This window comes from Callorhinchus milii, unplaced genomic scaffold (assembly GCF_018977255.1).
Source record: "Callorhinchus milii isolate IMCB2004 unplaced genomic scaffold, IMCB_Cmil_1.0 Scaffold10, whole genome shotgun sequence".
Taxonomy (NCBI): domain Eukaryota; kingdom Metazoa; phylum Chordata; class Chondrichthyes; order Chimaeriformes; family Callorhinchidae; genus Callorhinchus; species Callorhinchus milii.
The window spans coordinates 20,808,758-20,821,216 of NW_024704751.1; the positions used below are offsets into that span (position 1 = coordinate 20,808,758).

At 46.2% G+C, this 12,459-nt stretch overlaps 1 protein-coding gene across 1 annotated transcript in view; it reads left to right on the forward strand.

The window, feature by feature from the left end:
* csmd2 (CUB and Sushi multiple domains 2) overlaps positions 1-12,459 on the forward strand; it is a 696,667-nt gene that overhangs the window by 594,788 nt on the left and 89,420 nt on the right. The window contains exons 26-27 of the mRNA XM_042338904.1: positions 5,387-5,589; positions 9,811-10,002. Coding sequence (XP_042194838.1) covers positions 5,387-5,589; positions 9,811-10,002 — 395 coding nt within the window. The remainder of the gene's footprint in view (positions 1-5,386; positions 5,590-9,810; positions 10,003-12,459) is intronic.

Below are 12,459 nucleotides of genomic sequence, written 5' to 3' on the forward strand. Positions count from 1 at the left end.
ACTTACACACACACTCACAGTCACACACACACCCTCACATACACACTCACACACACACTCACAATCACACACACACCCTCACATACACACACTCACACTCACACACACACCCTCACATACACACTCACACACACACTCACAATCACACACACACCCTCACATACACACTCATACACACACTCACAATCACACACACACCCTCACATACACACACACACCCTCACACTCACACCCTCACATACACACTCACACACACACACCCTCACACTCACACACACCCTCACATACACACACACACCCTCACATACACACACACACCCTCACATACACACACACACCCTCACACTCACACACACACCCTCACATACACACTCACACCCTCACAATCACACTCACACACACACTCACAATCACACACACACTCACATACACACACACACCCTCACACTCACACACACACTCACAATCACACACACACTCACATACACACTCACACACACACTCACAATCACACACACACTCACATACACACACACACCCTCACACTCACACACACACCCTCACATACACACTCACACACACACTCACAATCACACACACACTCACATACACACACACAGCCTCACACTCACACACACACTCACAATCACACACACACCCTCACATACACACACACACCCTCACACTCACACACACACTCACAATCACACACACACCCTCACATACACACACACACCTCACATACACACACACCCTCACACTCACACACACACTCACAATCACACACACACCCTCACACTCACACTCACACCCTCACATACACACTCACACCCTCACATACACACTCACACACACACACCCTCACATACACACTCACACACACACCCTCACACTCACACACACACTCACACTCACACACACACCCTCACACTCACACACACACCCTCACATACACACTCACACACACACTCACAATCACACACACACTCACATACACACACACACCCTCACACTCACACACACACACTCACACTCACACACACCCTCACATACACACACACACCCTCACATACACACTCACACACACACTCACAATCACACACACACTCACATACACACACACACCCTCACACTCACACACACACTCACAATCACACACACACCCTCACATACACACTCACTCACACAATCACACACACACCCTCACATACACACACACACACCCTCACACTCACACACGCACCCTCACATACACACTCACACACACACTCACAATCACACACACACTCACATACACACACCCTACCCTCACACTCACACACACACCCTCACATACACACTCACACCCTCACATACACACTCACACACACCCTCACACTCACACACATGCACATACACACTCACACACACCCTCACACTCACACACATGCACATACACACACACACCCTCACACTCACACACATACTCACAATCACACACACCCCCTCACATACACACTCACTCACACAATCACACACACACCCTCACATACACACACACACCCTCACACTCACACACACCCCCTCACATACACACTCACACACACACTCACAATCACACACACACCCTCACATACACACACACACCCTCACACTCACACACACACCCTCACATACGCACTCACACACACAATCACACACACACCCTCACACTCACACACACACCCTCACATACACACTCACACACACACTCACAATCACACACACACCCTCACATACACACACACACCCTCACACTCACACACACACCCTCACATACACACTCACACACACACTCACAATCACACACACAGATCTGCCCTCATACACACACACACCCTCACATACACACACACCCTCACACTCACACACACACTCACAATCGCACACACACCCTCACATACACACTCACTCACATACTCTCACACACACCCTCACACTCACACACACTCACATACTCACCCACACACTCACATACACACCCTCACACACATGATCACACACACACTCACATACTCACAAACACACCCTGACACACACACTCACATACACACCCTCACACACATGATCACACACACACTCACATACTCACAAACACACCCTGACACACACACACTCACACACATGATCACACACACACATACTCAAACACACCCTGACACACACACACTCACACACATGATCACACACACACATACTCACAAACACACCCTGACACACATGGTCACAAACACACACACTCGCATACTCACATACACACCCTCACACAGACTCATACACACATAAACATATATACCCTCATATATACACACTCACCTACGTACGTACACCCTCACACACACTTTCACACACTCAAATACACACCCTCACACACACTCATGCACACACACACATCCTCACATACACCCTCAAACACACATATACACACCCTCACATATTCACACACACACACCCTCATACACACATGCTCACATACACACGTTCCAACATACCCTCACACACACCCACACACAGACTCACATACACACACACAGACATCCAAGCAATAAATTGTTGCAAGAAAGCTGATCGGGAGAGTCTATCCACAGAGTACGTGGTCTCCATGGAAACTGGCGCCTGATAAATAAATAATATCTGGCTCCTCTTTTGGCTGAGCGCTCCACTCCAGTGAGATGTTTAGCTGATGGCGAGCGACAATTTAATGGACTGACAACCCTGACAGACTCAATCCATCTCTCAATGTGCGTGCGGATGTGCAATTGATTAAACTGACAATATGGCAGTGAAAGGAATAGACCCCCCAAATAAATCCAGCCCCTCTCCTGATCAGTGAGATTATATTTGCTGATGATCCCTGCAGCTTACTCTCTTCAAACTGTATCAAACTCTTATTTACACCCTATGTGGCTTGAATTCTCTCATCCTTATTCTATTTCTTCTCACATTCCACACAAAGGATGAGCGATGACTGGGAGCGGCCTGTACACAGGCTAAGACCCAGAGAGTTGTGTTACATAGAGATGAAGAGACGGCCAGGCTTGTGTCCTGTAAAGGATGAAAGCTGGAGAAGAGAACAGTGAGGCTGATCCCTATCATTCGACACTGAGCTCTTCAGTCTCAAACACCAATGTCTCAGAGTGGATCTTACACAGGCATTTCGGATGCTTATCGGGAGAGCGAAAGGTAAACTTGGAATATATTCAGCTAAGCCAAGGCAGTAGGATATAAGTTCCTGGCTGTGAAGGGCAAGCTGAGGGTAATAATAATCCTTACATTTGGTACAGAGCCTTTCATGTCAGGAGACCATCCTAAACGGCACTGACTGTTTATCTCATGGACGATCACAGCAAACAGAATATCTTTAGGCAGACGATAATCAGCAGTTGGAGTATGTTATCAGGAAGCCATGCTGGAGGGCATTTAACAAACAACTAGAAGTTGAGCTGCAAATGAAACTGTGTCCCGATTTATGTAACAACCCCTGAATTTATGAGGCTTTTGGTAGAGACTGGGGCACCCCTTGCCCCACCCCACCCCCCCCATTGGTGGTTGAGCCTGGGGACCATTTAAAGTTTTGCATATGCCTAGTGGGGGCATCTGACAGGAAAAAAGAGGGGGCTGGGGGGTTCACGGGAGGGTTTTCAGGGAAAGAATAATGGCTGGGTGAGAATACCTGAAGGGAAAAGATAGCTCAGTGACAAGATCTTTCTGTGTGATCCTGTCCATAGGGTGCACAATAAGAGTAGACCCCCAGAGATGTTTGCCTGAGTGATACCAGGGCTTAAAGGTTTAACAAATGAGGGCAGTTTCCTTAAACTTAGCTTGTATTTTGTCTGCAAGGCTGAGGAGCGATCTGATTGAGGTGTTTAAAATGGTAAAGGGATTTGATCGGGCAACTACAGAGAAAATATTTTCTCTGGTGAGGGAATCAAGAACAAAGGGGCATAATCTTAAATTTAGAGCTGGACTGTTTAGGAGTGAAATCAGGAGGCAGTATTTCACACAATGGGCAGTGGAAATCTGGAACTCTCTACTAAAAGGCTGTGGATGCTGGATCCATCACATTTTCAAGACTGAGGTTTTCTTTGACCGTGCCTTCAGCTCCCCTCTCGACTCTCTACCTCCTCCTCGCTCCCTCCCTTCCCTCCCCTCACCCTGACCATTTCCCCCCCAATGCTCGGGTCCTGACCCAACTGTACAGCGCCTTGGGACGTCCTCCCGATGTGAAAGGCGCTCTATAAATGGAATCTTGTTGTTGTTGATAGATTTTTGTTAAGTCAGAGTATTAAGGGATATAAGGCAAAGGAGAGTAATTGGAGTTGAGGTACAGATTAGTCATCATCTAATAATTATTATTATTATTAGTCATCTAAAAGAATGGCGGAAAATGTTTATCTATACTAATAAAGACTGCCTGTAAATAAATAAATAAAAATGTCTGCCTGTGTGTTTGACTGTCTGATTGACATAGAGACATGATTTATACCTCACCGGAAAGCTCTTGCATGGGGGATTGTCATGGACATACGTTTGGGGGAAATCTCCTGTCGTGACCTAAACAAATTCATCACACATGTATGGATTCCAACCAGGAGTCCTCCCAAAAGGATATGTGTGCAAATGTGTGAACAAGGGATGCTAACGAGTTCAACAGTACATTTTCTTAATCTTAACAGATAAAGATACCTAAGAAGCGAAGATCAAGCCTTTCAAGGACAAATAAAAATGCCAGACAAAAGAGAGAAAGTCGATGAAATTAAACTAGTTGCAAGCGAAGCTGCAACGGGTACAGCTAGTAAGAATATAAGAGCATATGAATTTGCTGGCGAAAGAACACCAAGGTCCATCTCGTTCGCCTTCCACTATCCTGGCAGTCGCTTGACATGCCGTGTCCCAAACTATATACTGTATCCCAAGATATTATTTTCTAGCGGAAATCTATCTCATTTGTTCTTGAAACATACAACATATTCTGCTTCCACCGTCTGTCTCCCTAGGGAGCCTGTTCCATAAATTTATTATTCGCTCACTGAAGTAGTGTTTCCGCAGATTTGTTCTGAATTTACCCCCCCCCCCCCATCGAATCGCAGACCGTGTCTTCTGGATGTACTGTCCAGCACATAAAACAGCTTACCGTGGTTTACATTAAACGCTCTGGGATGCCGCTCAGCCTGGAGGGCGCTATATAAATATAAGTTGTTGTTGTACATTATCTGTTCCCTTCAGAAGCTTGAGGGGCCGAATGGCCTACTCCTGTTCCTGTGAGTGAATGGCACTATTGTAAGTGTGGTGGGCTGTCTTCTTGTTTTTGTTGATGTGGAACTATCTCCCAGTTTTACGCCTCCGTTCCCTCTTTTCCTTCCTCCAGCCTTCACTTCATTGTTTTCCACACCGAAGCCATCCACGACGTGCTGAAGCTGTGGGACGGGGCTGTGGAGAGCGGAATTCTGCTGAAAGAGCTGAGTGGCTCCGTGCTCCCTCCCGACGTCCACAGCACCTTCAACTCCATCAGCCTCCAGTTCAACACCGACTTCTTCACCAGCAAACAAGGCTTTGCCATTCAGTTCTCAGGTACGTGTCCGCATCGCCCTCCAGATTATCATAATAATAATAAGCCTTGTATTTGACACAGCACTTTATCACGTCTTCAAGACGCCTCAAAGCGCTTCACAGAGTATACTGTCAAGTGAATTGACTATATTTTGTGGGCGAAACTGCGGCAGACAATTGCACACAGCAGCGTCCTACAAGCAGGCATGGATTCAAGTGACCAATTTATTATTATTTTGTTATTAAATATTTTTTAAAAGTGTAAGCGATCTGCCAATCGACTCAACAACCGGGTTCCTACTTACTGCTAGGTAAACAGAGGAGTGTGGATTAAGGAAACTTGCCTAAGGATTGGTTATCTCTTTGAGACTTTGAACCAAAGTGCCTGTCCAGTTGGACATTAAAGATCCCATGGAGCTGTTTGAAAACAGAAGCAAGTTTCTCCCAGTGTCCTGGCTAATAATCACCCAGATAAAAATGATCAGTCACTTCATGGATGTTTGTGGGACACTGCAATGTGCAAATTGGCTGCTGCATTTATCCACAAAATACCCAGCCACTACACTTTACAGTAAATCCTATGAAGTGCTTTGAGACGTCAAAGATATTTTTGTGGAAATCATTGTTATTTATTGAGACTTCCTTAGATTCAGTTACAGTTCTTGCATTTTCTTAGCATTTCAGAGTCCAGAATGTGGCAAAGTCTGAAACACGGCCTTAACCTGGAAGTCATTTCTCTAAAGTTTCTTTTGAGAACAGCGGAAACCAACTGCAATGTTGAGGCTGAATTCAATACTTTGCCAAATTCTGTCCGCCCTGAAATGCTAAAAAATTAGAGTAAATCTAGGCACAAAATATACAGTCAATTAATTTTACAGTATATTCTGTGAAGCGCTTTGAGATATCTTGAGAACGTGATAAGTCGCTATATCAAATGTAAGGATTATTATTATTATTGTGGCAGCCTTTAACCTTGGACACATGTTAACAGCAAACACTTGCACCTGATGGCAGGATATTGGATCTGAAGGTTTGCAACAACTCACATTGGAACAGCGCCCTTCACATCAGGAGAATGTCTCAAAGCGTTTCACGAAGCAGACTGGGAGACCAAGATGGGGGTGGAGGGAGCTGAGAAGGGTGAGGGTCTGGGAGAACAAGTCAAAAGTAAAGGTCTTAAAGCAGGCTTTACAAGTAGGAAGGGAGGGGCGTGACAGAGGGACTTTGGGTGGAATAGATCGGGCCCGGGACCTGAAGTTGAGCGAAGGGAGAGGCCAGGGCGGAGATCATGGAGGTCACAGGATCGCGAAGGTAGGGTAGGCGAGACCATGGGTGGGATTCCACTTCAGCACAGGGGGATTCTAATGTCCATGGAGGGGATGGTTTGGTGGTGAAGCTGACTTTACTGAGCGATTTGGAAGACTTGGTTGTGAACGGCTGATAATTATGGTAATGACAACCTGCACAGATTCCATAACTTTAATAAGTTCAGACGATCTGAGTCTGAGAGAAGCTGCAATTTCATTATTAATCTTCAAAAGAAATATTAACATATTCTAGTCCAGCGAATTACATCTTTTCAACATTAACACTTGTGTGTGTACATACCTGTGTGTGTGTGTACATACCTGTGTGTGTGTGTACATACCTGTGTGTGTGTTTGTATATATGTGTGTGTGTGTGTAATGATGTCTCCAGATTATGAAACAATTTTCCAAATTGGTAAAATTATTAGAATAAAGGTAAACTACGTGGAGCGTATTTCAAAATGATTTGTTTTAAAAAAAAGATCAAACCATGGCATGTGACCCATCACCCTCACAAAACGCAGGAAATTCATGTGCAAAGAATTGGCTCTTAAAGAGAATGAGTGACGGGAACGTTTAACAGGGATTGAACTCTCTTCACAGACTGGCTCACTTACAGCTTCTTCTGAAACACACTTGATCCCATTGAATTTAAATGGAATTCCTCGAAATTGACCTCAAGGGAAACAAAAGGAAAAGAACAAGCTAAAATTGAAACTTGTGAGGAGCCGTACTGTGTAATCTATATCGAAACGCTTTGATTTTAACACATAAAAGAACAGATATTAACATTACAGCCTTTCAACAGCAGCTGCATATCATTCAGTGTATCTCGATATAAATTAAACTCACATTGAGTTGGATAATGGCTGTGCTCCAGTATTGTGCTGGGGGAGAGCTCCCTGATCAGAGGTGCTGTCCTGCAGATGAGATGTTAAACCAAGGTGCCCTCTCTGCCTGATTCAGGTGGACATTAAGGATCTTGTGGTATTATTCAAAAAGAGAAGAGAATTTCTTTCCCTGGGTCCTGGCCAACAATCCCGAAGATTAAATCAGTCATTTGCTTCGTAGCTATTTGCAGAACATTGCTGCGCGCGAATTGGCTATCCCGTTCACCTACAAATTACACAGTTACTACACTTCACAGTAAATCCTGAGAAGCACTTTGTGATGTCCTCCCGAGGTCAACAATAATAATAATAATAATAATAATAATCCTTGCATTTGATATAGCGCTTTTCACGTCGGGAGGACGTCCCAAAGCGCTTCACAGAACACACTGTAAAGTGAATTGACTGTATATTTGTGGGCGAACGCGGCAGCCAATTGCGCACAGTAGAAGGGTGCTATATCAAATGCAAGGCTTGTTATTATTGAAATTAAAATTGTTATTATGTATCAATTAATAATTATTAAGATTCAGTCCCAGTTCTTGCGTTTTCTTTTTCTTAAGTGCACTTTACAGTAAAATCCTGAGAGAAAAATATTTTGTCATTTTAGTTTTGCTGTGAACACTGTGTATTGTCAAACGCGATGGCTCACTGCTGCGTTCAGGCTCCTGAGACAAACATAATGAAAAGTGCTGTGATGAAGAGCAAAAGGGATGGTCCAATCGCACAGCTGTGTTGTTTAATTAGTGCAACGAAGACAACGGAGAGCCATTAATTACTGCGCAGGGCATGTCAGCTTGTGATGTGGCCTCATTCTGTTCACGTTCCTCGCGGTTTACTGGAGATGCTCTTTCACAAGTTAATTTTGTTTGTGAAGAAAACGCCCGGGTCTTCACTCCTTATATGAAGTGGGATTCTGTGGCCTACAAAATACAAGGCCATTCGATTCCCCGGTAAATTCTGGGGAGATTTTGAAATGTTTCGACAAAGCACTGTATCAAGTGAAAAATCTTCTTGTTTATTATTATTATTATGCTATCAGGTGGTTTAATCAAATCAAATAGATTATGTTTAAATGTATGTGTGTGTGTGTGTGTGTGTGTGTGTGGGTATGTGCACATGACCTTGTGCGCGCGTGTATATGCATGCGTGACCCTGTGTGTGTGTGCGTGACCCTGTGTGCATGTGTGACCCAGTGTGTGTGTGTGTATCCCAGTGTGTGTGTGTGTGTGTCCCTGTGTGTGTGTGACCCAGTGTGTGTGTCCCAGTGTGTGTGTGTGTGTGTGACCATGTGTGTGTGTGTGTCCCAGTGTGTGTGTGTCTCAGTGTGTGTGTGTGCGTAACCCAGTGTGTGTGTCCCAGTGTGTGTGTGTCCCAGTGTGTGTGCGTGACCCAGTGTGTGTGTGTGTCCCAGTGTGTGCGTGTGTCCCAGTGTGTGTGTGTGTCCTAGTGTGTGTGTGCGTGTCCCAGTGTGTGTGTGGTCCCAGTGTGTGTGTCCAAGTGTGTGTGCGCATGTCCAAGTGTGTGTGCGTGTGTCCCAGTGTGTGTGCACGTGTCCAAGTGTGTGCGCGTGTCCCAGTGTGTGCGCGTGTCCTAGTGTGTGCGTGTCACCCAATGTGTGCGCGTGTGACCCAATGTGTGTGTGTGTGTCCCAGTGTGTGTGTGTGTGTGTGTGTCCCAGTGTGTGTGTGTGTCCCAGTGTGTGTGTGTGTGACCCAGTGTGTGTGTGTGTGTGTCCCAGTGTGTGTGTGTGTGTCCCAGTGTGTGTGTGTGTGTGTCCCAGTGTGTGCGTGTGTGACCCAGTGTGTGTGTGTCCCAGTGTGTGCGTGTGTGACCCAGTGTGTGTGTGTCCCAGTGTGTGCGTGTGTGACCCAGTGTGTGCGTGTGTGACCCAGTGTGTGTGTGTCCCAGTGTGTGCGTGTGTGACCCAGTGTGTGTGTGTGTGACCCAGTGTGTGTGCTTCACTGACCGGGACAGCGAGTGTCCTCATTATAGGTCACTGTGCCCAGTTGAGGCGGAAGCTTTAATGTGACAAATTCTTTCAGTTTCCACAGCCACCTCGTGTAACGACCCCGGGGTCCCTCAGAACGGCAGCCGGAGTGGAGAGAGCAGGGAGCCGGGCGACGCGGTGACCTTCCAGTGCGACCCTGGCTATGCATTACAGGGCCACGCGACCATCACCTGCTCTCAGATCGACAACAGATTCTTCTGGTCGCCCGACCCGCCCACGTGCAAAGGTATTTCATTCCCGATCCTCAGTGCTCCCCTCCCCCCATCCAGGAAAAACGGGAGCGGATAAACACTGCACAAGGAGGAGGGGAGGTGACCACAGGTGCAGTTGAAGAGGTAGACCTTCAAGGGGGCTTCAAAGATATAAAGGGGGGCGAGTGGGACAGAGGGATTGAGGTGGGGAATTCAGAGGCATCGGGGCTGAAGGCTTGGCTGGCAGGGGTGGTGCAGAGCGGTCGGGAGATGAGCAGCAACACTGTGTTAGCTCAATAAAGGGAATTTATAGGTGGGGGTCTTCAAGTTGATTCTTCTGGAGACCGGGAGGCAGTGGAAGGAAGCTGGCAAGGTTCGGAGTGGTGCTGGGGCTGCAGAGTTTGCTGTGGGGGAGGGGATGCTACCCTGCAGGAGGGGCACTATATAAATGCTGTTGTCGTGAGGACTCGGGTGAGTTTTGTATTTTTTGGACCTGATGAATAGTTGGAACCAGGGAGACTGGCGCTGAGTGCATTTGAGAAATCAAGGCAGGAGGTGATAATCAGCACACACGGAGGTTGCGAGGCGGAGGGAGGTAACTATAAAATGAGGACCACTGGTGTCTTTCCTGTAAGTGTTGAGTCGGGATGCCAGCCATTCATTGAGCATTTAACAAATGGTTCAGTACAACATGACTTTGTGATTTTTAGTGAGTTGTAATTAGCGATTCGACAGGCAGAAATGGAGAAGAATTTAGGCAATATTGACATCTCCTCGGACCCTTTCTCCAGGGTGTAAGGAAGAGAAGAATAGTATCTCATCTCCACCTGCTGTCTTGGAGTCCTGCCAAATTCAATAAGTGCATCAAAAATTCATGAAATGCACTGAAAACTACAAAGATTCTGGATAACGATTCTCTTTTTCAGCTCTGTTGTTTAACGGTTTTCCAATGAAGTCTGAATGGAAGACCTTCCCACAATCCTGCACCACCTTGAATTTTTAAGACACACCAACAACAACTAACATTTACACAGTGCCCTTCACGCCAGATAGCGTCTTGGAATCTGCTGCACATACTGCTGTGTGTGTGTTGTGTGTTGAGCTTGTGTTGTGTGTGTGTTGTGTGTTGAGCTTGTGTTGTGTGCGTGTTGTGTGTTGAGCTTGTGTTGTGTGTGTGTTGTGTGTTGAGCTTGTGTTGTGTGCGTGTTGTGTGTTGAGCTTGTGTTGTGTGTGTGTTGTGTGTTGAGCTTGTGTTGTGTGCGTGTTGTGTGTTGAGCTTGTGTTGTGTGTGTGTTGTGTGTTGAGCTTGTGTTTAGTGTGTGTTGTGTGTTGAGCTTGTGTTGTGTGCGTGTTGTGTGTTGAGCTTGTGTTGTGTGCGTGTTGTGTGTTGAGCTTGTGTTGTGTGCGTGTTGTGTGTTGAGCTTGTGTTTAGTGTGTGTTGTGTGTTGAGCTTGTGTTTAGTGTGTGTTGTGTGTTGAGCTTGTGTTGTGTGTGTGTTGTGTGTTGAGCTTGTGTTGTGTGTGTGTTGTGTGTTGAGCTTGTGTTTAGTGTGTGTTGTGTGTTGAGCTTGTGTTGTGTGTGTGTTGTGTGTTGAGCTTGTGTTTAGTGTGTGTTGTGTGTTGAGCTTGTGTTGTGTGCGTGTTGTGTGTTGAGCTTGTGTTGTGTGTGTGTTGTGTGTTGAGCTTGTGTTTAGTGTGTGTTGTGTGTTGAGCTTGTGTTGTGTGTGTGTTGTGTGTTGAGCTTGTGTTTAGTGTGTGTTGTGTGTTGAGCTTGTGTTGTGTGTGTGTTGTGTGTTGAGCTTGTGTTGTGTGCGTGTTGTGTGTTGAGCTTGTGTTGTGTGCGTGTTGTGTGTTGAGCTTGTGTTTAGTGTGTGTTGTGTGTTGAGCTTGTGTTGTGTGCGTGTTGTGTGTTGAGCTTGTGTTGTGTGTTGAGCTTGTGTTTAGTGTGTGTTGTGTGTTGAGCTTGTGTTGTGTGCGTGTTGTGTGTTGAGCTTGTGTTGTGTGCGTGTTGTGTGTTGTGCTTGTGTTGTGTGTGTGTTGTGCTGTGAGTGAGTGTGCAAGTGAAATCAGGCTATAGCAGTAACAGTAACAGCAGCAGAAACAGGCTGCGTCCTGTAGGCTATCACCGTACATCTCCAATGAGAGAAAGGGGGGGATGAAGAAATGGATCTTAAAGTGAGATTTAAAGATAGATGAAGAGGGGTACGGTGGAGGGATTAAGGCAGTGAGCCCAGAGGTAGTGGCTGAAAATCTAAGATTAGGGGGAGTTTGGGGCTGAGGTACTTGTTGCGCTGGTGCCTGGCTCACACTTCATCAGATACCAGCTGCTATCACTCGGGGAACAACTACTTCCTCCCCCCTGACCGGGTTTCACAGCAGTGAAGCTATTAAAGGTCTCTGTGCTCACACAGTCCTGGGAATGATCAGGACAGCACTGGGGAGCTGACGGCAAGGCTTGGAGGTTTTTCTGTTCGGAGCTTCATACATACACAC